The following is a 25,654-nucleotide window of genomic DNA, read 5'->3' as shown; positions in this document are numbered from 1 at the left end:
ACGCCTCTACAGACCTGCAGCGGCTGCGGTCACACAGGCTTTCCTCCCCTTGGGACAGACAGAATCACTGTTGCCCCCCCCAGCAAGTGCAAGAGACCCAGAAACCACCAGGAGGTGCCTTCAGTGCCTGTCACTTCTGTCTACAGCAGTTTAAAAAGCCCTTTTCAAACGTAAAAGGTAGGAAATGGTCAGTCACAAGGATTAACCAGGTGGCCACAGAGATGCTGCACTGGCTGGAGCAGCTCTGCTTTGGAGTCAGTCTGTTGGAGCTGGGCTTGTTCAGCCTGGACAAGAGAAGGCTCCTTAACAGGAGACCTTAGAGCAGCTCCAGTGCCTAAAGGGGCTACAAGAAAGCTGGAGAGGGGCTTTGGACAAGGGCCTGTGGGGACAGGACAAGGGGGAATGGCTTTAACCTGACAGAGGGGAGACTGAGATGAGCTCTTAGGCAGAAGTTCTTCCCTGTGAGGGTGCTGAGGCACTGGCACAGGGTGCCCAGAGAAGCTGTGGCTGCCCCATCCCTGGCAGTGCTCAAGGCCAGGTTGGATAGGGCTTGGAGCAACCTGGTCTAGTGGAAGATGTCCCTGCCCATGGCAAGGGGTTGAGACTGAGTGAGCTTTAAGGTCCCTTCCAATCCAAACCAGTCTGGGAATCTGTAAGAACTCAGTAGTGCAGTCCAGCCTCGTGGCCCTCTCCAGCACCTGCCCTCTGGGGCCACACTGTGTCTGCCTTCCCTTGTTCTGTTGGAACAGAATCCAGCAAATGGCAGGATTGGGAAAAGCTGTAGGAATTGCCAATAATAAAGGTTTCACCCATGGCCCTACTTAACTGTTACTGATGCACAACACTGTGCCTACAGCCCCACATCACTGCATATGAACCATGGCAACAGCTCTTCGAGGTAGATGTTATGTTTTGCATATGAAATACTAGAAAGAGGGGAAAGCTCCTCAGTAAGCTAGAGCTCCATTTAGTTACCTCAACACAGCCTGAGCTCACTGACCTCACCAAGGAGCTGTTGCTGGGACCCTGAACTTGTCCCCATCTCAATTCACAAGAGGGTGCTGTGAAGGAAAGAGCACGGTTTATTTTCTGATGTCATTTTGGGGAGAAGGGGGGAGGAGGGAAGATGATTTAAAATAGTTTTGCTTCTCTTGTATGTGCCAATGGGCAAAGTCACATTTAAAAAGCAGAGGACTGCCACAGCATCCAGGCTGGTGCCAGCCTTCTCCTGTTAACATGCAGGAAGAAAGCAATTTCTGTTGGATTACTGAAAGTGGTAGCCAAGTACACTGGTAGCCAGTTTTGCTTAAAATTGACAAAGAAGCCACCACAAGCTGCCTCCTAAACAGACATGAGCTGGAATCTCTTGGACTGAAGGGTGATACTGCTGAGGAACAGGGATAAAAAGGAGGCTGTGATTTCTCTGGAGGCAGGACGAGAGAGTGCTCCCTGCAACCAACACTTTGGCTCTTCCTGGCTCCTTCAGAGCCCTGGCCTCGCTCCAGGTGCCCCACTGACAGGAGTTAAATACACAAATGAGCTACTGGTGGGAGAATAGCACAGGCCCTGCTTGACAGTAAAATAATAATCCAGTGCAATGGAAGAGATTCTTAACCAGAGCAAGCCAAGGGAAACTGGAATGTCACCACCATGGGACATGACCAGCTACACAAGAAGCTGAAATCCTGCATCAGCACAGGGAGGGCGAGACTGGGTTTGCTCCTGGTGCTTTGGGAGTCCATTTGAAACTTTCTAGCATCAGAATTAGTTACAGGTAAAGGATTTGACATAAGGCATACACACATGTGCTTTTAGTTCAGTACTCTTGATTTTCCAGAGCAAAGGCGGTGCTCTTGCCTTTGTCAGACTCCAATGATGCTGTAATGCCAGAGCCAGAAGTTTCATTCATTTGTGAGAAACAGTGAAGTCCATGGGAATACCTGGGGAACTCTGAAAGCAGAATTTCCCTGTGGCCTGCATTAGTTACCTGTTCCACTCTTACAGTGCAAGATGCAAGATGGGAGAGCAACTGCCTTGCCTCCAACCCTGAAAACACCCAAACAGCTCATATGAACACAGAGTTCTTTGTCTCCCATTGTTCCAGATATCAGGGGTCCTTTCTTCTCCTGCAATGCCTGGTTCTTCCAAAGCAGTCATTAAAAAAGGATGAGTAGGAATATGTGTGTTGTTCTTGGCCACACAGATTCCATCAGCCTTAAAAGCTTGGTGAGAGGGAAAGCAGCACTAAGCATTTGCTGAGGAAGATGACATGGGTAATGCATGGATGGCTGTGCCGAGGAAGAACTGTACTTCCACCACCAGCTGTGCTCCCAGTTTGTGCTTCTCCCCAGATGGGGACTGGAAGCTTCTTCAGGTTAGGCCACAGGTGACACGAGCTGCTTGGCTGGGATAGCTCCAACCCCTGCAGGACTCAACAGTCTTCTTGATGCTTCCGCAGGCAGCAGATCTGTCAGAGGTAACCTCCATGGTGGGGATGAGGTCTTCACGCAGCACAGCTGGATCCAAAAGCAAACATCTGTCCACATCACAAGTCCTGCCAGCTGCAGACACTGCCCAAGGGCAGTTAAGTATATGACACCTATTCTCATTTTGTTGCCACCTAGACAAGAACACAACTTCTTTACCCAACCTGATAACTGGATCACTGGTGCCTTTGTTGCACATCTATTCTCTGGAATAATCAGTGGAGATGAGGGATGAAGGTGGTATTTTTGGTGTGTCAAAGATGCACAATCTTCTTCCAGCTCCTAACTCCATCATCACTTCTCAATACTAAGAAACATCCCTCCAGAGTCCCCAGGCCTTAGAGTGTCACGCCCCCTTGCAGGAGACAGCAACACACAGCCTTTACCCAAGTGCTGGGTATGATACAGCCCTTAACAGAGAGCATCCAGCGATCCCTAAGAGTAGAATCTCAGTAGAAAGAGTTCTTGGGATTGAAGACAACCAGTTATGCCTTTCTAAACAAAGTTCATCCCATTAAAAAAGGTGTCTGGATTTAATAAATAGTCATTTCTGAAGTTACAAATAAGTTAAAAATTAATTTAGATAAGCTAGTATTTGAATAAATACCTTTCAGTAAGAGCTTACATACATACATGCCTTTTCTTAAAGTGTTCTCTTCAAGTTAACTTGTGTTTTAATAAAGCAAGGTCTATAATACTGCTGTAAAATTCTGTGCCTTCAGGAAATAAAATATTGCTTTTCTTAGCCCTTGATAGTATGATTCACCTCCCATCCACTTTGATGAGATAGGTTGGATTATTGCTTATAAACCTGAGGAAAGAGGAACACTAGTCTTTCAGAAAGATGCTGCTTGCTGGAGTCAGATTCCCTTCTCAAAACCCACTATGACTTGTGTCTCAGTGGGTTAAAAAGAGTCCAGCCCATTTCCTAGTAGCATCCTGCCAGATCAGAAGAGGTTTTAGGTTTGACCCTGGAACTGATTTTTGAAACATCCTCTCTGTATAAAGGAATTTCCAGTTTAAGTCCTTGCGGTTGAAGGGCCCATTTCACACTCTGATGTGTAACTGGCACCCTGGGCACCCAGGAAACTAGATTCGTTTTGCTACAGATGAATAGTCCTACAGAGCAAACAGATAAGGCAACATCAGTCTCCTCTATGTAGGAAAAGAACTGACTGGAAAGAGCCCTTTCAAGTGGAGTAACACAGATTCATGCAAACTGACATTCATCCAAAACCCATTTGTGGAAAAGACTACTGAGAAGTAGACATCTGATATAAAAATTTCTAAGTCTGCCATATGAATGCTAAGGTTTGATGCTCACGGCAGCTCCCAGAAGCCTCTCTGTGTTCAAATGGCTGCTCCCTGTGGTCAGGCAAACGACTGTCTCCATGCTCAGCCTCTGGAGGCTCTTTGGTTTGGTGCACAGAGCAGCTCTGGGGGCCAGGATGCCCTGGGTGACTCTTCCTTACTGCTGCAGCCTCAGCCCTGCTATCTAGAAAGATGGGAGCTGCTCTGGGACTGGCCGGATGATGTGGTGGCTCCACTCAGCTGGGAAAAGCCACTGTTGCAAGATTCCAGACTCGACATGGATCCCCTGGGACAGAACAACACAGATTTGTTAGTAAGGCAGCTATTAATGAAGAACTCTACACATCTGACAGATCAACTTGCACTCTAACACTTGCAAAAGTATTTTATATTTTGTCCCATCATTTTCAACTAAGAATCTTCTCCATGTCATAACGACAAATTAATTTTCCAGAGACATCCATTTTCCATGTTATACATACACCTCACCAGTTACTCTGGGAGCAGGATGCAGCTGGAGCTGCTGTGGGGCTGCATTCACTACCCCTGAGCAGAAAGGAATGCTCAGGAGCACTCCAAATACTCAGTGATGCAGCTGTCACTGCTAACCAAGGAATTCCAGCCTGCTAAGCATGAGAGACTCAACTTCCGCATGTCCAGCCTTGGGCTTCAGCTCTTTCTGACCAAGCAGACAGGGCTCACTATAGCTGTGACTGCCTACTCTTCCCATCATACTTTATGCAGGTCAAGTGACAAGTAACAGGTTTGAATGACTAGAGTAAGGAGTTTGCTGCTGCTCCAACTCCACAGGATCTAGCCAGGTCACATTCCCAAGGCTACCACCTCCAAATCTGTTCTACTTCCTCCATCTCCTAGCAAAAGGTCAAGTACTTACAAAGAATTTAAATTACTGGGTGATTGGAGTATCTTTAGCATTAGAAGAAGCAACGCAAATCCTGCCTGGGTCGTTGCATTCACTTATTCACCACTGAGATTTCTCAAGTGCCAAATTAACTATGTGTGAAATAACCCAGCTGGTATTTGATAAGTTACCCCAAAAGTAACTCTTCATAATTGTCCTAAGATAAAGACTCCTCAGTCTAAACTCTCCCCCCTTCTTCAGGTAGCTGTCAGAAAGAACTGAAGCACAGACTCCACCGTGAACATACAGCTAAGAGGTGTCTCATTACCTACAGCACTAAAGGAGATTCTTTGTGCAAAATGCCACTAAGTTTGTTCCCATCTAATTTACCATCAGTGAAACCAGTGACCTAAACAGGGTGTGCGTATCGATGTTTAACTCACACTCAGTTCTCTCCTTTGACTTCTCTATTGCAAGTCACGCAGTAGAACCCCCCCATTACATCTACCTGAAGTCCTTGGACGCAAGCACCTCGTAGTAGTATATAAGCTTGCATTTGTGACTGGAAACTTGCAGAGAGGCAAGAACATCATCCACCCGAGGGAGGCTGGTGGCAGCACAGGGGGGAGGGCCATGCATCTTCCACTGGAGAATATAAAAGCCAGGCCAGCGAGTGACATGAGATCCCTGGGAGAGAAAAAGTGCCATCAAATGATTATCACGTGCCTTAAGAAATGGCTGAATTTAGCAAAATCAAAAGCAACTAGTGGAGCTGCTTACTTTGGGGAGCACACATCATGGCACATCTCTAAGGCCAGTGACAAAAGGTTATATTCAATTATTTTATCCTGGATTATGGAGTCTCTTTCCAATCGCTCACTCTAAATTAGGGCTGCGATAGCAGACACTTTCACAGGGAATAAAGAGAACAATGACCACAACTGTTGCTAAGCACAACATGATTTGCCTTGCCATCAATTCCTTCTCCTTGCCGCCATGGCACCTTAGATCCATGCCAGGACCCAAAAACATCTGACCTGGATGCTCTCTCCTTCCCGGCAAACCAGTGGAGATTCCATATGGCTGTAATCCACCCCAAGGACCCACGTCTTGTCAATCAGCTGCATATTGTCCCCAGCAGCAGAAGTATTTGGTAATGTGGCTTCTTTGTGACTTGTTTGAGGAGCTCGTTTGGAATGGAAGAGGCTGAACACCACATCTCCCTTCAGGATGTCAAAGTCCCAAGTGATGACGGATTCCCCTTCCAGAATCTCCACAACTATCTAAGAAGGGAACAAAACAAGCCCATTGTAGAAAGTCATATTCTAAGGGGACAGCTACTCTACAAACATGCTTTTCTCCACCATTCTTCAGTTAAGCTATTGACCTGGATTCCTAAAGAGAATACAAACCCATTCCCATCACCAGACTTCTGCCACAGTACATCTACTCAAGGTGTTTTTACCCCATCTCTCCCCTGTATCAAAGTTTCTTGTAAATAATTTACTAGCTCTAGGAAAACCTCAGCAGAACTGCAGCAAAGCATTCCAGACAGCAAAGAGCACTCCAAAAGGCACTGCTGCTTTTTAAAGAATCAAGCAGGCCAAGTCAGTTACTCACTATCAATGAAGCTGGTGGACTACTTTGACACTCAAGTGCTGCTCTTTTGAACATTGTTTTCTGATGATCCCCATCAGAACATTCCCAGTACTTACGTTCTTAAATCACCACTACTGCTGTCCCAGCTACACCACTGAGAATGGAAACTGTACTATCAAGAAGGTAAACTGAGGGAGTTTTATTTCCCTGGAGGAGGAGGAGGAAGAGACTGTATCTTACAGAAGATAAAGCCACAGTAGAAGACAGAGTTCCTCAAATTGCTGTTCTTCACTTCCACACTCCTGGCTTTTAGCTGGCATTAGCCTTCCCAGGAAAGGCATGCTGCTGAATCACCTTTGGGAGCACTTCATTGTTCTAGTCAGCCTTTAACAGAAGCAACACACCTGCAACCTACCCTCCCTGCAGCCTTGTGAAGTTCTGGTTTGTACCTCATGTGGAGCTCCTTTGAGGACACTTGCAGAGTGATAAATAGTTTCTGTCCATAACCGGATGTGATCCGAGTTCTCTGACTCATCTTCTGTTTGATAAAGTGACTTGGGAACAAGGCCACCTTCTGGGACAGTACACTGGAAAAGTCAGACAAATACAAGGGTCTAAACTAATCTAATGGCAAAGTATCAAGTCACCTGTACCACAAACCCTCACTGCCTGTCAGACAGAGGCTGACACCATCAGCTGGTGTAAGACTCCACAGTGAAACTAATTACTTGAAGTACAATAGTTTACCTAAGCTCCATGTAGACCTAACCTCAAACCCCCTTTCTCCAAGGCAACATCACTTCAGGGTGAAGTCTGTGCACAAGTTAACTTCACTGTGCTCAGAGCAGAAGTACCCCCACCACAACAGAGGTTTAGTCGTCTTTCAGAATGGAATGGAGGAAGGCCAGGGCATTGAGGAGGAGTGAATGGAGGATGCTTGCAGATTCCACCTGCACAATGGGAAGGAAAACTCACCATACAGTCTCCTCCCAGGAAGTCTGGAATCACATCTTTGTCCACATAATCAACCAGCCCTCCTGGACCCTGATAGTTATTCCCACTATAAATGAGGAACTTCTGTCTCGTGTTCTCATTGATAAAGGGACTAACCTGAAATAGAAAGTGGATAGAAGACATCACTGTCACTGAGTGAAGTTAGAGACAACATTTATACCATCTTACATGGATGCTTTAGGCTCTAGACTGAAAGGCCTCTGCAGCAGGAATACAGACCAGCAGACCACTTCCCTAGAGAAAGGGTAACACATGGCAAGTGTACAGTATCATCTCACAACAGGTTTTACCTCATGTAAAATAAGCTTGCAGTCACCATATCACAACTAAACCTCACAAGAAATTTAACGATATCTTCACATTGCCAGAACAGCCATCAGGCACCAGGCAAAACCACATTTTTTATTACTCTTCAATGTCCTCCAGCTTGAGATTAAAAACAAACCCCATTTGTCTTCTCCCATCAATATAAAACCTCACCAACTTTGGGTTACCATGGGCATGCATGAGGAGTTGCAGTTTATCTTTGACATCCTGTCCTGCCCTGGTGGACGACAACCACTGGAACCAAATGAGCTACAGGCATGTTATGGCTTGCTCTGTAGTGATGCTGTGGCCTCTTCAGGAGTTGAGCCACAAGTTCCTTGGAAGCTTTTCCCTCCCTAACCTTTCAAAAAAGCAGAACTCATTGATTGGATGATTTAGCTATTTGTACATGCACAAGATCCTGCAGTCCAGATTTCACCCACCAAAGTCCAGAGCACAGGAAAAACCCTGGGTGCTCGCACTATCAACAGTCTTCCCAGAGTCTCAGGGTAGTTGTCCTCCACAACCTCAATTATCCGAAGCAGGGCCTTAACTCCAGGCCGCCAGAGATGCCGCATATTCAATCCTTCCAAGTCCACCAGACATGTCCAGGATCTAAAAGAACACATGGAAAGAGACCCATCAGAACTTCATTGCACAGTGGCTGCTCAGCTGATGAGCCACAGACTACTTCAGTAACACTGCAGCCTGTACAGGACCTAGTGAATCCACCAAGGGAGAGCAGCATTGCACTGAAAAGCAGATCTCCACTCAGGCAGAGACAGCCTGAATCTGGCTGAGCTTTCAGGTAAAACAGACACCCAAGCCCAAAGGCAAGAACATATGGTGTCAGTGTGGTAGAAGATGAAGGCATCCAGGCCTATTCCTAAAAAATAATTCAAAAAGTATATTTTAAATGAAGGTGGAAACTGGCAGTTTCCTATATAAAAAAAAAAAAAATTGAAGGATCTGGATTAAAATCACCAATATTAGGCTACATTAATCTGAAACGGGGCATAAAAAGATATAAGGAAGGAGCAATACTTGCTGTCATATGAAGCTGTAGAATTTATCAGCATTTAAGTCCACTATGTACAGCACCCAAAGCCCAGGAACAGCCTAGAACATGGACCCACTGCCATCTATATGCAGTTTCATCTTAAGGACATCATCTAAAACCTTCACACAGAAGGTTTTTTTCTCAACATGTCAGTTCAAACTCTGTAAGGATACAAGAAAATTAACTGTACTAACGTGATGGGGCGGCCAAAGATGTTGGTGTTTTCCTCACACCTCTTTTGTCCTTCCTCATTAATTGACAGAACCTGAAATGAAAGCCAGTACAGAGTGGGGTTAGCCTCAGTATGAGTGAGAAACCAGGACAGGCAGGAGATCTTATTTCAAAAATCAGAACCTAGAAGCACACCAGCTTGAGAACTTGCAGGTACAAAACAGAATGAAAGTTTACATTTAAAAAGGCTTCTGTACTGAAAAGTTGAGCTGGTCATACAAGGTACAGATACTGAAAATCTAAGATGAAGTAGAAGAATCTCAAGATCAAATGTTATTAGCTGAGCTACATGAGAGGGCCATGGAAAGCTTACAGTGAACTGCAGGTTATCAGAAAGCCTCTTTCTGGCCATTACAAAAGCTTCACTTTGTCTCTGCAGGAAGACAGAGCAGCTGTGCCATGCCACATCACTAAGCCATCTTTGAGTTGCCAGCCACACAACACAGGAACTGTGTCTGGCAGGTAGATCGCCGAAGCTCTGTAGCATTCTAAACACCCCAAGGGAGATGGGAGTACTTTGGGTGAGAGAGGAAAACGCAACTCACATGTCGCAACAATGATTCCTCTCCCAAAGCTTTCACCAAACCTTTTGTGTCCATCTGGCCAAGACGAAGGATGTAGAGTGGTCGTCCATCTTAGGAAAAAAAATAAGGATTAGAGAGGGCTACATGAAAACACAGAATCATGGAATGGTTTGTGTTGGAAGGGACGTTAAAGCTCATCCAGTTCCACCCCCCTGCCACAGGCAGGGACACCTTCCAGCAGACCAGGTTGCTTCAAGCCCCATCCAACCTGGCCTTGAACACTGCCAGGGATGGGGCAGCCACAGCTTCTCTGGGCACCCTGTGCCAGCGCCTCTGCACCCTCACAGGGAAGAGCTTCTGCCTTATATCTAACCTGAACATCCCTGTTTCAGTTTAAACCCCTTGTCCTATTGCTACAATATTCAATTAAGAGTCCCTCTCCAGCATCCCTGTAGGCCCCCTTCAGATACTGCAAGGCTGCTATGAGGTCTCCAAGTGGCCTTCTCTTCTCCAGGCTCAATAGCCCCAGCTTTCTCAGCCTGTCTTCATACGAGAGGTGCTCCAGCACCTGATCATCCTCATGGCCCTCCTCTGGACTTGCTCCAACAGCTCCATGTCCTTCTTATGTTGAAGACACAAGAACTGCACACAGTGCTGCAAGTAGGGCCTCACAAGAGCAGAGCAGAAGGGCAAGATAACCTCCACTGACCTGCTGATCATGGTCTTTTTGATATATGAAGTATTTTAAAAGGATAAAAATCACATACAGAGGCAGCCTATCAAATTGATGCTGCTTTGGACTCACTCTAGTCTGCCTCGTCAGTGCAGAGAAAATAAAGTTACAGTAAAACTGAGTGGCTATTTACATGTGAGTGGCTTTGTTAATGTTTAAGTTGTCAACACTCACAAGTTCTATAATCAACCCGTGCCCTAATGCAAGGGGCAGCTTCTCACCTTTGTCTTGGTAATGCCACCCTCCAGTGTAGTATTCATCCAGGAGGGCTGGAGGCCTCCAGGACTGGAGGATGTAATCCACCTGGTACTGCTTGCGCCAAGACAACGACTGGCAGAGCATTTCTCGAGCCTTGTCGATGTTGAAGTCCCGTGCCCGCAGGAACCGAAGGATATGTTCATCTTTAGGGATCTGAGAGAAGAGAAAGTCCAAGATCGAGACTGCACTATTCCATAAAGCCCACAGAGAAGCATGTACCATTTTTAGCCTCTTAAAAAGAGGATAAAGTTACATTCCTTCTGCCTCCCTCCTCACCTAATCCAGCTGAATGCAGCAGATGGTGCTAGGAGCACAAAGCAGAAACCGATTTACAGCCTGTGAGAAGCCTTTCGCTGATCCCAAAGCCCCAGCAAAATGAGCTTCCTGAGGTTTCCCTCAGGTAGCTGTCCCAAAAGGACAAACAAAATACTGTACGAAAGCAAGAGCTGCAAGCTGACTGCCCATAGGGGAAAATCGAAGTATGGAAAGCATCCATAGGTAACATGTTACCTGAGCTTAACCACTGTTTGCAGTGAGATCATGACACCATAGTCTTTGAGTGATTACTCCCTACACCAATTCCAGCTCTCATGCAGATCCCCCTTCTGCTTTGCTGCTGACAATCCCTCTCTGGTGTTGTCTCAACAGGAAAGCATTAGAGTTCTTTCACAAGCTTCCCTGCCCCATCACATCATACTAACTCCTGCCAAACAAACATATTGACCAGAACTACAAGTAGTTATTTTAGTCTGGTCAAGTCTCTATCACTTCACCCCAACAGCTTCTATCAGTAATTCTAGCAGCACAAAAGCTTTCCCAAACCAGGTCTGTAGAATGGCTTATTCCAACCTTCTCCTCAATCTCACATGTTCCCTCTTAGCTGAAAATAAAAATCAAAGATTTACCAGTAATACTAAGCATCAGGAACTAACAATAAACCTGACAGATTCCATAGAGGGCCAAAGTTGATTAAAAGCCTATCAAGCTGCAAACCCAAATGGATTCTAGCTGCATATGCTGCCCTGCTTTTTTCTCCTCACCCCAACTCCCCCAGAAGTGTTCGGTCTCATCTGCTACATCAAGCTTCCATTAAAAATTCAAGTTCTGGCAAGCAGGGATAGCCTCCTTTGGAGTGTCTGTACTGACTGAGCATGACCTAAGCAATCTGAGCCCTCCTGTAGGACAAATAAAAGCTCATGTTTGGGAGTCAAAGCTCTTTTATTTGTTCACTGACATGCTCACAACAACAGAAAGCAGGGGAGAAAGCAGAGCCATCACGTGTGTCAGGCTGGGAGCAACCCCAGTATCACAACCTGCTATGAAACTGCAAGACATTAAGAATTGATTCCACCTAAAGAAAGGGGTAGGGTTCAGGCAGCCTAAAGCAAGGCCTAGAAGCACCTGAAGAGACAGGAGATTAACAATCTTCAGCATACTCTAATGCAGCAAACACTGCATTTATCTCTCATGGAAAGAAGAGGGAAGCCATCCCAGATAAGATCTCTAAGGTATTTATAAGAACACCACCAAAGTTTTCTGCATCAGAGCAAGGGTAACAGCAGCAGAACTCTCATCAGCTGATTTATGTTTGTGTTTCTGCTGCTCAGAGGAAGCTATTACTCCCCAGACAACAGACAAACCCCATAAACATCTACAACAGCACCCAGATCTCCTTTAAGACCCAGAAGATGGAATGGCTCTTAGATTTTGGTATGTTTCAAGCCTATATAGTCCATAGCCTCAGATAAGAGGCAAATTTAGCACTTCTGTTTAGACCAAAGGCAGGGACCTCCAGGGACTTACTCCATAGTGTAGTCTCTTACCTTTATCCAAACAAAGCAGTAACTCCCGTATGAAGTTTTAATCTCAGCCTAATTTTCTCTTTACCAATGAAACTACATATACTCTTCTGCATTGTGCAAGGCCATTGATTCCTAGCTTTAAGTATCTGCAATTTTAACACCATTTGATGATTGTTTCTTCAGCTACTCAAATTTTTAAAGCAATGATAAATCTGGTCCTAAAGGGTATCTTCTTTGGAGGGAACAGGGACTGGACAGTGAAACAGGATAAAGAGGAAAAAAAATAAGAATAAAAAGGAACATCACCACCTTCTCTGAGGGTGCTGAGGCACTGGCACAGGGTGCCCAGAGAAGCTGTGGCTGCCCCATCCCTGGCAGTGTTCAAGGCCAGGTTGGATGGGGCTTGGAGCAACCTGGTCTGGTGGAAGGTGTCCCTGCCCGTGACAGGGGGTTGGAGCTGGATGAGCTTTAAGGTCCCTCCAACCCAAACCAATCAGGGATTCTGTGATTTTCAAAGAAACAGAAGATCTACAATCACTTTTTGATAGAGGAATAAGGACAGCCTTGCTTCAAATTAAGAGAGCAGAGTCCCACAGCAAGGTAACAGCCTCTCCAGAGAAAACTCAACTCATGTAGGGCAAGTTCCTCATTTTCTATTACACTGACAAGCAATCAAAATCCACCTAACTCCTTACCCCTTTATCCCCCCCAGAAAACCCCAACCATTTAAATTGTGCTTCTTCAACCTGAAACCAGGGTCCTTGGAGATGCCATGCATGGATAAAGTCTCACTGTCTTACTCTCATCTAGGGCTCATTTTCAGCTGGTTACCCAATAGCTGAGACATCTCCTACTACACAGAAGTCCACACTGTTTACTGTACAGGTCACTATCAACTTGAAAAGCCTTGCACCCCATATTTCATAACATAATTATGCCTGGGCATTGATTCTTACCCTTTGCTTTATGTCTGCTTATTGTCAAACTCCTTTTATCTGATGGGAGGTTGATCATGGGAGACAGATCACAATCAATACTTAGTAGAGCCCATTTCATCAGTGAAACTGTTATTAGCAGTGCACACACACTGTTACCTGGTTAGGTGTGAGGCCAGCCCCAGCTGTTTACTCAGAGGCAGAGAACCATAGTGACATGATAGGAGCTTGCAGGTAGGTGTTCAAACAGCCCTTCAGTCCTTTTTTCTATTGAGGGTGTATATATTCCTGTAGGCTCTACCTGCATCTAGCAGCCAGCATACTTTTGGACATGGTCTGAGTTATATAACCTGTTGTTGATGCTACTCTAGACCAGTGGCCTTGGACAGATTTGGCAGATGCTTGGTGTTCTCAATTTATCAGCTCAGAGATTCAACAGTGTTGGTATTCTCTGGAGCCTGTCGGCTGCTGGGAGACTTTCACACATTACCTCAATACCTGTTCTTCTCTTCAGCCTGTGGTTTTCTGGTAACTGTTTCTCCATCCACATTCATAGGTACCAATAAAACCCACACACACACTCTCTCACAGAAGGGGATTTTGAGTTCAGTAACAAAACTATAGCACTAAATCTGTTTTATTTTATTTCTACATAGACAGTTTTTCCAAGAAGAAACAAGGGTTTTATGTCATGTTTAAGCTCTTATACCTCCCCTTATACTCAGATGAGACACGTCTTCTCAGCTCTCAAAGACACAGCAAAGCACACAGAAAGCACAGAAGCCTCTTTTGGAAAGGCCATTTCAAAGAAAAAGACAAATCCAAAGCCTGTGACTGCAGAATACCTCCTTACTCATTCTGTATGGCTGACAGAGCAGTTACCTTCTAAGCTGGGAAGCTATTACTATTGAAACCTTACCTAGCTGTACTCTGTTTTCAAGGAGGGCCACTTGCTCCAACAATATTTCTCCTGGTTTCCCCTCTTTGTAAGCAACATTCCACTATTTATCTATTCAGCTCACCCAGTTACTGTCTTTTGCTATCCCTAGTACTTCCATCCCACTCAATCTCTCTATCAGGAAACCTCAAGTTAGATCACCCTTGGGGCATTCAAACTGCTCTAGATATTTTCTTTGCTCATCCACATACCAGTTACTTCTTGGCCTGACCTAGACAGTCCAACCAGGAGGAGCCCAAGCAGCTGCTGAAACAGAGATATATTTCAGCAGAGTAGGGATACCTCTAGCCCACAGCACCTCTGCTGCTTTTTAGGGAAATGCGTTTCTATCTCTACTAGCTGGCCAACTCCAGCTGTACTTGACACATCTAGTGGCCTCAGCTTCTCTATTTTAGAGGCTTACATAACACACAAAGTGCGGCTGTCTCTACTTCCCACATACTGAAACAGTCCTGGCCAAAGTCTGGGCAATCAAGCCCCTGCCAATGCCTACTCTAAACCCACAGCAAAACCTCTGGGCTTGGGGACCTTCCCACACAGAGCACTGAACCAATACGGGTCTGATACCACCAGATCCCATCACAAGGTCACACAGGCTTTTTGCTCCTCCTGGCCTTTCACCCAACCTTGCCAACACAGCCAAGTCTTAGCACACAAATTGTCCACGAGCCTGGGGTTTATTGGAGGGTTGAAAGCACATGAGGTACAAGAACCTTGTGTTAAGGCTTGTACAGCATGCTCCCTGCCTCATCTACCCACCTTGCCTTTGTGAGTCTCTTGCAGCCACTGGCGCAGGCGGATCAAGCAGCTCTCCTGCATCGGGGTCAGCTGGCCCAGATAGCGCTCAATGTAATCAGCATCCAGCTTGTCAGCTGGAGGGAATAAGAGAGAACAGTTTAGAGGAGACCTGGCATAACCAGAAAGGAGATTTCTACACAGCAGGTTACTTAGGATTTACACTGAAAGAGCTCAGAAGCCCTTATTTTTGATGCCTAAGGGAAGTGAGGGATATTCTCACAGTGATTAGGGCATGACAACACAGACAATGTGTAAGAATCACTCCTCCTGTCTTCTGGAATGCTAATATTTCATTCAACCCTGAACTACTCCAGCAGGAACTTAAGAAATTTGAGCTCTGGCACCCATCTCCAACACCTGGGCACTTAAATCCCCCAGTGCCCTACAGATCCCATGCAAAATTCCCAGGAAAAGAAGTTAAAAACCAGCTGGCTGAAAACTGAAATATTTTTCTGCTTATAGGCACCAGAAAGGGACAACACCACTACCATTAACACTACCATTTCTGACAGCAAAGGAGATTTTAAGGCATGAGGAGAAGCCCTGTGCAAACCAGCAGCTCAAGTTCCCTCTAGATCAGAGACAAAGGACAAGGGGTGTGAGACTGCCAGCATTCAGAGACAGAAGCAGATGTGCCATCCGAAGCTTGAATGTGCAGATGCCAGCAAGGAGAATGTGGTACCCAAAGGGAAGCAAAGCACAGGCCAATAGCTGTGCTGGAGGTACGAAGGCACATGAGAAGGAGGGCTGGGAGACCCACCTCTGAGCTAGCTCTTCATCAATACTTTCAGCAAGTCACATTAACTACAGAATAAGGCCTGGACACCCACAGGATATGCTGGTACTGACTGATAATACAGAAATTATAGCATAGAAGTGCTATGCCCCCACTGATTCCACCAAGCCAGCAAACAGGAGAGCAGTCCCAGTGAAGCTGATCACTTCCTAAACATGAATATAAGCAAATAAAAAAGAGCTACTCTCCTCTTCTGCTAGATGGGATCTGCCACTCTCAGAATCATAGAATGGTTCAGGTTGGAAAGGACCTTAAGATCATCCAGTTCAAACCCCCTGCCATGGGAAGGGACACATCACGCCAGACCATGTCGCCCAAGGCTCTGTCCAACCTGACCATGAACGCTGCCAGGGATAGAGCATTTACCACTTCTCTAGGCAGTCTGTTCCAGCACATCACCACAGGGAAGAACTCTTTCCTTATACCTAACCTGAACTTTCCCTATGTAAGTTTGATCCCAATATCCCTTATCACATTGCTACAGTCCCTGATGAAGAGTCCCTCTCTCAGATTAACTTGAATCCCAAAGCACATGAATATTTCTCATTCGAGGTTTTTGATTCTTTTTCCAGGTGGATTCCAGTTCTCTTACCAGAGAAGGTCTGGTGACACCAGAACCATTGATAGTTCCAAATTCCAAGCCTTTCCCCTAGTTACACTCAGCAAAACAAGTGCTGTCTTTCCTTCTGAGGAATGACAATTCCTCTTTCTAATACCACAGCTCTCAATTAAAAAGTCTCTCCTATTTCTTTTTGCAGAGAAGATTTTCATTTAGTCTAGAAGATATCATCCGATCAACACACAAAGATCTAGAAAGATAAAATCCAATTCAAGCATCTTGTATGAGAAAGGCATTAGGCAACATTCCACAAGTTTGTCTTGGCCTGATAGAGGGACAAAACCCATCCAAACAAATCCCCAAGAACATTAATTTTGAAATAGCTAAAATGTTTCATTATAATTTAGGTATAGCATACTCAAGACACCTTTACATTTCTCAAATATAAGGTATAAAGTACCTTAAAGTTAGATTAAAACCAAGTTTTCTTCCTATGCTCAAACTAAACATACTGCAGGCAGTTTTTCTTGGCTTTTCAGGGTTGTTTCTGGAAAAAGTTCCATTGTTTGTGTTTTTCTTGAAGAAAATTGTTTGTGTTTTTCCTGGAGAAAATAACTTTCCTCCCTCCCCACCCACAATCCAGAAGAAAACCCTCATACCAAAAGTAGTAAACCTAAACTTATTAGTCAGTGCTACTCAAGGCACTTAGATCTGGACATCACATACCATCAGAGCTGAGAGCTTCTGCTGGAGGGCAGGAGCTGCCAGTTTGCTCTTTGGTAGTTCCAAGAGCCTCAGAGTCAAGGGCTGCAGCAGCAGCAGCAGCATCCTCTCCAGCGGCTGGGGTTTGCTCATCCTTCTGCCCACATACACGGGGAGGTGTCCAGCGGGGGATGAATGTGATCCCTTGGGAGATCAGCTCCTTCAGATAGTGTTCAATAACCTCCTTGCCCTGAAGGGGATAACTCTCATTAGGAAAAAGCCAGCCCATTTCCCCAGAACCAGCAAGGTGCAGGAGAGCTTTCCTCAGGACAGATGACTAATGCTGTTAAACAGAAGAAAATAGCTGTCTCTTTCCACCTGCACAACCCTGCTGGAAAACTTCCAGTATGAAAGCACCATACAAATGGTGAATTACAACACTGGTCAAGGAAATACCAATGCTATGGATGCAGCTACCTTTATAACACTTGTATCCCCTCTTCTGCTCCCAAGCCATCAATTAGCTGCCCTGTTCCTATGCAGCCCAGAGAAAAGAAAAGGCCACCAAAAGGAAACAGCTCTTCCCAAGCTTAGAGACAGGGTGCCAATTTTTACCCAGAACTTTCTCTTCCTGCAGAAGAACACTGTCATCAGTGTGCGAGGAGCCTGGCACCCACCACATCCACTGCCATCCTCCTCTGGCACAGCCTGCTCCCTCCTCTGCACAGACACATTCCAGCAAGCATGCTATTTGTCTGCTCATTGTACACTGGCTTTTTCTTACTGAGAGATTTCAGAGACATCAGCAAGGGTATAAAACTAGACTGGGTCTGTCTCTCAGAGGCACACTGAGAGCAGGTGTTTGAATCCGGGGTTTCTGGCACAAAGGAAAGCCAATCTTACCCGCTTGATGTTCGAGGTATACTGCTTCATGGCAATCTTTTCCACTGTGCTTTCAAAGCCAAAAAATGACTTGATGTCAAGAGATGCAGATTGTTCAAAGCAAGTCCACTCTTCATTCTCAGGGTGAACCTAAGCCCAAAGATAGACACAGGGTTGGATGGTAGCAGACATCTCACAACATATCAGTGCCCTTGCCCCTGGTACAGCTGGCTATTTAATCTCCAGAGCTAGAGAGTAAGGACATGGAAAAGGCTTCCTATGAGGCACCAACAGATAACAGTCAGGTTAATTCTCCCAGAGTAATGGAATGCATCATGAACCGGACATATTGATGTTTGTGGTTAACCAGGCATTCTTCACATGCACAAGATTAAAAACTCTCCCTGCCCCAGCTGACCTGAACAGTAATATTCATAGCAAAAGTTGCATTAAAATAGTGACCTGTCTCTTGAAATCCTGTCAAAGTTTCCTTACAGAAAGGCAGGGATTGCACATGCAATTGAAAATCCCTACATCTGCAAGAGGAGAAACACAAAACTTTATTTCTAGTTTTGCACAGGAAACTCAACCACTTATATTGGTCTTCCCCTCAGAACACAGGACATGACAGAGCAGAGGGATTTCCCACTGTCAGTTCAATATCCCAGACTGGTTTGGGTTGGAAGGGACCTTAAAGCTCATCTACTTCCAACCCCCTGTCATGGGCAGGGACATCTTCCACCAGACCAAATTGCTCCAAGCCCCATCCAACCTGGCCTTGAACACTGCCAGGGATGGGGCAGCCACAGCTTCTCTGGGCAACCTGTGCCAGCACCTCAGCACCCTCACAGGGAAGAGCTTCTGCCTTATGTCTAACCCGAACTTTCCCTGTTTTAGTTTGAATCCATCACCCCTCAGGCTATCATTACAGTTCCTGATAAAGTGTCTCTCTTCAGTATCCATATACACCTTTCCTTTCCATCCAGTTCCTCTCAGTTACTCTACATAAAACCTATGTAATCTTTTCCTTTTTCAAATTTAACCCTTTTCTGAGAGGGCTCAGCCTGTTCTCGGCAGGTGCTGCTGTTCACAAACTGACAAGACAGAAAGAAATTCCAGTCCACACACAACGATGGGAGCTCTATAAAGGACACAAATTCCCTCAGGGGAACATATTAAGTAAGTGCAAGAGCAGGATCCTATTTCTCCAAGTTGCTTCAGAGAGCACTGCAGAAAAGGAAAGATGAGAATAAACCTGTTTCCGGTGCACTCTGGCAGGGAAAAGGGAACTGATAAAAATAGAGCCGGGAAGCAGCCCACGAGCTCCCGCCCTGGAGCAGGAAGAGTGCTTCCCTCTGAGCCCTGCTGCTGACTTTCCTTCCCAAGGACATGAGCAGGAGGCAACACAGCCGAAATCAGCAAGTGCAACAGTGTCTGAGCAATTCCAGAGCTGACCTGGGAGCTGTCAGCAGCTCTCACAGTGACAGAAGCCTGATCTACTGCAGTTTTTCTGGAAGTCCCTTTTAGCCAGCAAGTGATCTCTGCCACAGGAAACCCCATCAGCACCAAAAACATTTAACAGCTTTTCAACTCTTTGTCCTGCCTGAAACAGCAGCTACTTACAGTTTGCTTACTCCCAAGAAGCTGAGCTGTTGTCCAGTTGCCAAAGAGGCAGGTAAGTAACAGGATCTGGACTTTTGTTTGGAGAACAAAGAGCAGTATCTGATTGCTTCCAGAAACAGATGAAGCTAATGGTGATTGAGCCCTAACAGCATAGTTACAATGAAAAAGCATACTCCTGCTGAAGATACAGCCACAAAGTGAGACACCTTAGACCACAAACAGAGCTCCGGAGCTTCCTCCAAATATTTCAAGCATGAAGATCATAACAAGTGCAAGTTTTATCAGCTTATTTGTGGGCAAAACTAATTGCCGGAGTTCTCTCTGGCCCTCATCATAATAAATATTGAGGATTTCCTTCTAAATATCTAGATCTAAATACACACTCAAGCTCCAAATGCTTTTGCTAACTTGAATTTCAACCAAAAACAAACTCAGGGAACGCTGTGTTTTCTACTCTCACTGTAATGCCTAGCACTCCAATCAGAGAAGCACAGTCAATCTAAGAAAGTTTCTCAAGGTCTACAAAAGCACTGGAAAACCCTAAGATCCAACAGTCTTCCCAGTCTAAGAGTATCTAACCATAGTACACTACAGTCCAGTGCTCAAATTCAGCCAAGCAACCTTACCCTGTATATGAGTACAGGATTTTGTTTCTATTTGTCTGTGAAGGAAGGGTTGGAAGCACTTACTGAGTAGCTACATGTCTCAAGGACAACAACACGGTTGGCAAAAGTCTCATTGTGGGCTTCAATGCGGAGAGTTCGCTCTTTCCAGTTGACTGTGTTTTTCTGGATGAAAAACACATATTCTACCCCTGCAATCTGAGAAAGATAAAGAACCAAAAGGAGGAGAAAAAAAAAAAAGAGAGAAAGAGTAACTTTAGCAGCCTTTATCTATCTGACCCAGTCAACAAACACCAGGGTTCCACTTGCCTTCTTCAGCAGCCTAGGAGCATCCACATTCAGTTTGCAGCTCCGTTCAATGATATGTATAGCTCCATCATCACTCCTGGATTCATGAAGGATTTCACTCCCCAGGAAGACTGGGATCTCTGGACATGTAGGAAAGCGCTTCTCATATGCCTGGGAATGAAAACAAAGCAAGTTTCAGCTTCTGGATAGATCAACTTTTAACTCTTTCCAAATGAATTAATTCCCTTACAGTAAAAGCCACACAGAACAGAGGCCCTTCACCTCTGAAGAAAAGGGAACCAACACAGAGGTTGAAGTTAAAGCCAAATAGTTGTGAACAGAGCCAAGATCTGCTCATGTCAGTCATCAAGCTAAGCATGTCTTAATATAACTTATCCTTCACATAAGAAGTAGAAGCAAAATAACTCAAACATCAGGAATCTAATCTTTGGCTAGCAAAAGCAAGCACAGCTCTGCTGATTTCTGCTAGCTAAAGACTTGACCCAGAGACGACAACATTCAAGTCAGGCATTGCCTGTATGAAGAAGGCTATTGAAAAATATTTAGTACTCCTTTGCCTTAAAATGTGATGTGTGAAACAGTTCCAGCTGCCCTGACCTATCAAGGGTAAGGCCACCAGCTACTGGCTACTCACTTTATCCATTTCTATAATTCTGTCCTGGTTCTGAAGTTTTAATTAACCAAACCCTCTGAAGCCTTTTACCCAAAGCTTCTTCACCAGCTGTAGCAAAAATCCAGCTTCCATGGCCCTTGCATAAATGGTAGCTACCATGACTCCTCCCTAACCTCTCATTACATTGCAGGTTCTTTGCAGGATGGAATGTTTTCCCTGCATTTCTGAAAAACATTCTGCATTTTGTGATGCTGTTGTAAATACGTAATTCAAGCAACAATAGTACAAGCAGACCAGGGTTCAGCTACAGCAGGAGGGAGAACCTGTGCTCTCTTTCCATAGCACTCCAAGAGCTACGCTGGTTTGGTCATAAGATGTTTTTGCTGTCAGTCCAGAGCTGAGCCCAACCTCTACAAACAGCTGCTATCTTCCTATCTTCTGTAAGAGACAGCTGCTTTATACAGCACATAGTGCTCTCATGAGTCTTTATATCTTTATCTACCATAAAAACATTAATGTGATAATGATAAAGATCAGTTCAATTGAAGCGCATGCACAGCACTGTGGGCACGCTCAGGGTAGCTGCAGTCTCCATTACCACAGCAGTTTGAAGGCTAGTTGCCCCATTCCTGTACCTTGGAACAATACCTGCTCTTAAAATAGCTCAGGCACTTAAGGACACATTCCCTATCTCCTGCTCCTAGACCTCTGAATGGAATAGAAGTTATTTCAGATTATCATGTTGCTCTAGTATCAGGAGGAAAGAGCAAACAGGCTGCCAGCATTGAGTTAGCCAGAAACAAAGTGCAGACGTCTTGAAGCTGTCCTCTCCAAGTCAGTGAGTAATGTTCTGCTTGCTTTGCCACATTTCTTTGAGAACTTTACCCATATCTGAGGGACCACTGCACGTGCCTTCACTCCTGGTTACAAGAACAAAACCTGTTTTTATAAATACAGAACTTCCCACAGCAAGTGAGTTTCCAACACCAATCCACCTGGCTCCACGCAACAAAAGCACACACGTTTCTTTAAGCAGCTTAATTTGTTACAATGGGAATTCATGGATGCCCATCAGGTATTGCTACAAGATGCTCCCAGCTATCCACTCCTAGTTACACTGCACTTCCCTCAAGGGTCACAGAGCAGAGGGGTTGCATCCCTCATTACCTGCCCTCAGGTATCTGCAGTTGCCAGCAGATTAATCCTCTCAGGCAAAGCTAATACTTTCTGCTTGTGCCTCTACCTATCCTCTCCCAATCCTCCAGACTCCAACCCACCTTATAATGCCATCTGGAGGTCAAAGCCTTTACCTTGATAAGCTTTTCTATTCTAGCACATACAAGCAAGAGCCTCTCCAGGCCACCATTCCTCATTACTGAAGCCTCAGTAGACAGTAAAAGCTGTGAACACCTTTGTAGGCCACTGGAATACCAGAATATTTAGCAACTGTTTGTCCCATGCTACTTCTTACATGTGCCCTTAACACACTTGCAACAAGTATAACTGAAACTCCTACCCTAAAAGAAGGCTGCCCCACATAACCCCATGGCTTTGGAAAACAGTACCTAGCACAGAGGTTAGACACCACTTCTAGAGCCAGGTTACCTTGAGAATGGTACTAGGATTATCCATACTTTTGACAGCAGATCACAAGTTCACCCAAACACCCATAAAATCCCACAGCTCTGTTCCTGCAAGGAGCGCCAAGCCCTCCTTACCCTCAGCTCACAGCACCATGCCCCATGCTGCCTGAACACAGGCACAGTCTCCTCCACCTCAGCTCACAGTGCCAGGAAGCAGGTAGCGTGGCATGTGCCAGGGCTCCACCTTCACCAAGCAGGAACAAAAGGCTGAGCTACCGCTATTTCTCTTGAATTAGGGCTGGCCAAAGATTTCTTGCCTCAAGTACTCATATTGCCCACAAATTTAAGAGTTGCAAAGCAGTTGGAGCAGAAGGAGCTGCCAAATAGGGTGATGTCAGCTTCTCACCCTCTGCTCTTTCAGGGGTACAGCTGTGCCAGGAACATTTGAGGGAGTCTGCAGGGAAACAAGAGCTGTTCTACTAATGATCAAAGTACAGATACCATTCCAAAGCCTCACTTCAACTGCTTCACTGGGGTACTGAACTGCAAGAGCCTCCTCACCACAGAAAGGACACACTGGCCAATCTGAAGCTCCCCACACCACTGAATCCAGGTACCTCTGGCTCCCACCTGAAGATAACGCCACTGGATCTCATCACACAGCTGTTTCTTTCTCCACTAAGTATGCACTTGACCCAGAGACCAGCTTCCTAATGTCCTGGTCTTGGTTTTACTGACAGTTCAACCACTAACAGAGTGCAGTCACTATTTCAGACATGTCTATGCACAATCCTGGTGATATAACAAAGATCAGTCTGAACCCATCACCTAAAGAGGTGATACATTTCCATATTTGAGAAAATACCAATGTGTGAAAGGGATTCCAAGTCCTTTGCTAATCTTCTTCGCACAACTACTCTAAAAATACAGCAGCTGAAGATGCCTGAGATCATATGAAGGACAGCTGAAGCACCACACTGCTGTCGCAATAAAGCTGTGCTGTTAACACAGCCTGAGCTTCTACCACTTAAGGGACTGACCTGTGAGAACAACCCATCCTTTGCACCCAGCATCCTCCACAAAAACACTAGATTTCTGTTCCAACAGAGAAATGGGAGGGAAGTCATAAAGACAAATGTTTCAAGGTGGTTTTCCAAGCCATTGACAGAACTAGAGAAGGCTCTGAGGAGATCTTAGAGCAGCTCCAATGCCTAAAGGGGGCCTACAAAACATCTGGAGAGGGGCTTTGGACAAGGGCCTGTAGGGACAGGACAAGGGGGAATGGCTTTAACCTGACAGAGGGGAGACTGAGATGAGCTCTTAGGCACAAGTTCTTCCCTGTGAGGGTGCTGAGGCGCTGGCACAGGGTGCCCAGAGAAGCTGTGGCTGCCCCATCCCTGGCAGTGTTCAAGGCCAGGTTGGATGGGGCTTGGAGCAACCTGGTCTAGTGGAAGGTGTCCGTGCCCATGACAGGGGCTTGGGACTGGATGAGCTTTAAAGTCCCATCTCAGCCAAAGCTGACAAACAATTAGTCACATCAAGCAATGATTAGCCAACAGTGATATGGCTGAAGATTAAATCAGTAAAGAGCACTTTGACCAAGGTGTCCCTGCAGTCTCTTGGGAAATGCTTCTGAGTGGCTCTACCTCTGCTGGCCAAACAGATGTACCAACACTGAGACAGAAGAAAATCAGCTTGTGAGAGGAGTCTTTGAAAACAGAAGGAGGCCACACTTAAGTGTTCTTAACACTTGGCAGGAGGGGAGGGGGAGGTGAAATACACCATAACCAGTACAAAAAAAACCCAACAAAAACACAAAAGCATCTGTGAGATTGCCCTGAGGGTCAGGCAGATGCCAAACATTAACAACTTCTACAAGTGACCAAATCAAGTAACACTCTACAGCCTCACAACCACAGAGAAAAGGAGACATTACCCTCCTCTAGAATCCCCCTACTTCACCTGCCTAACCCCTTCCTCTCCAAAGCAGAGTCCTTTGCCTTAGCAGAACCGAGGTGTTACATATTGACAATGCAAGTGCTTTCCTGCTCCCCTTCCAGTTTAGTCTCCTGCAAACTGACTATAGCTGTATCACTTCTGTTCCCTGTATAAGCCAGAGAACATGGCCAGAGGGCAGGGTCTTTTCCAACAGCTATTCCTGTTTCTCTTCTGCAGGTTTCAACATCCCTTCCTAGCAAGTGACCATGTAACCAACTACACAGAAGCCTCAGGAATCCACAACAACAGGACTTCCAAGCACTGAATTACTGCATGAAACAAAATACCTCAAAACCCAAACCCTCCTGCACACCTTGAGACTTTTGTCAGCTTCTGTCAGCCCACTCTCTGCTGGGTCCTGGGTAGTTCTGATGTGCTCCAAGAAGAGGCACCTTTTGGTAGATGATCTAGTTTCACACATTAGTATCCCAGAGGGAACATTATCCTCTCAGTCTTGCAGCTGCATCCCAACTCCCAGAGTAGATCTGGCTCTCCCTGCACCAGTCACCTAAGAGAGGCGATTCTTCAAGCTTCTCACCAATACACAGCAAATAAGCAAACTGGTTTGGGCTCTCCCTATCAGCATGTAGATCCTTTAGCAAAGTAAAGCTTGCATGCTGAATGCTGCTATGCATGAAGTCATGTAGAAACACGTCAAGCTATTTTGGAATGACAGTTGGCAGGAAGACATCTTCTACTTGACAAGTGATGCTCTGAAGTGGCTGCATGGCCATCGTGCCCTCAGGGCTTTGTTGGTTGGGGTTTTTCATAGTTGAAGTGATTCCTTAGTGACAGCATCATGGAGATCTGCTATTTCAGATTCGAGCAAGAGCATAGGAAAGGGAAAAAGTATGTACTGACTCTTATATGATGCCAAGATGAACTTCAGGATTTTCCAGAGTGTAAAAGCTCAGCTATGGGGAAAAATTGCGTTAAGTAGAAAACATCTGTTATGCACCTGATGTAAACAGAAACTGTTACAGTCAATATTGTATGAATATATTACAAGGATAAAACTTCATCCTTGTGCTAAAAGCTAGAACACTTAAATCTCTCATGATCAAACACTGTTTTAAGCTGTATTAAGAT

At 45.4% G+C, this 25,654-nt stretch overlaps 1 protein-coding gene across 1 annotated transcript in view; it reads right to left on the bottom strand.

The window, feature by feature from the left end:
• Positions 1-1,062: 1,062 nt before the first annotated feature.
• SEC14L5 (SEC14 like lipid binding 5) overlaps positions 1,063-25,654 on the bottom strand; it is a 39,475-nt gene continuing 14,883 nt past the window's right edge. The window contains exons 4-17 of the mRNA XM_034065664.1: positions 20,372-20,521; positions 20,129-20,260; positions 17,838-17,966; positions 16,959-17,184; positions 14,839-14,951; positions 10,348-10,537; positions 9,415-9,503; positions 8,833-8,903; positions 8,022-8,193; positions 7,234-7,368; positions 6,708-6,845; positions 5,697-5,942; positions 5,168-5,346; positions 1,063-4,083 (exon numbers count right to left, since the gene is read on the bottom strand). Of these exons, the coding sequence (XP_033921555.1) occupies positions 3,978-4,083; positions 5,168-5,346; positions 5,697-5,942; positions 6,708-6,845; positions 7,234-7,368; positions 8,022-8,193; positions 8,833-8,903; positions 9,415-9,503; positions 10,348-10,537; positions 14,839-14,951; positions 16,959-17,184; positions 17,838-17,966; positions 20,129-20,260; positions 20,372-20,521 (2,076 nt within the window). The 3' untranslated portion in view covers positions 1,063-3,977. The remainder of the gene's footprint in view (positions 4,084-5,167; positions 5,347-5,696; positions 5,943-6,707; positions 6,846-7,233; positions 7,369-8,021; positions 8,194-8,832; positions 8,904-9,414; positions 9,504-10,347; positions 10,538-14,838; positions 14,952-16,958; positions 17,185-17,837; positions 17,967-20,128; positions 20,261-20,371; positions 20,522-25,654) is intronic.

This window comes from Melopsittacus undulatus, chromosome 8, assembly GCF_012275295.1.
Source record: "Melopsittacus undulatus isolate bMelUnd1 chromosome 8, bMelUnd1.mat.Z, whole genome shotgun sequence".
Lineage (NCBI taxonomy): Eukaryota > Metazoa > Chordata > Aves > Psittaciformes > Psittaculidae > Melopsittacus > Melopsittacus undulatus.
This window is presented reverse-complemented; position numbering and strand designations above follow the sequence as displayed.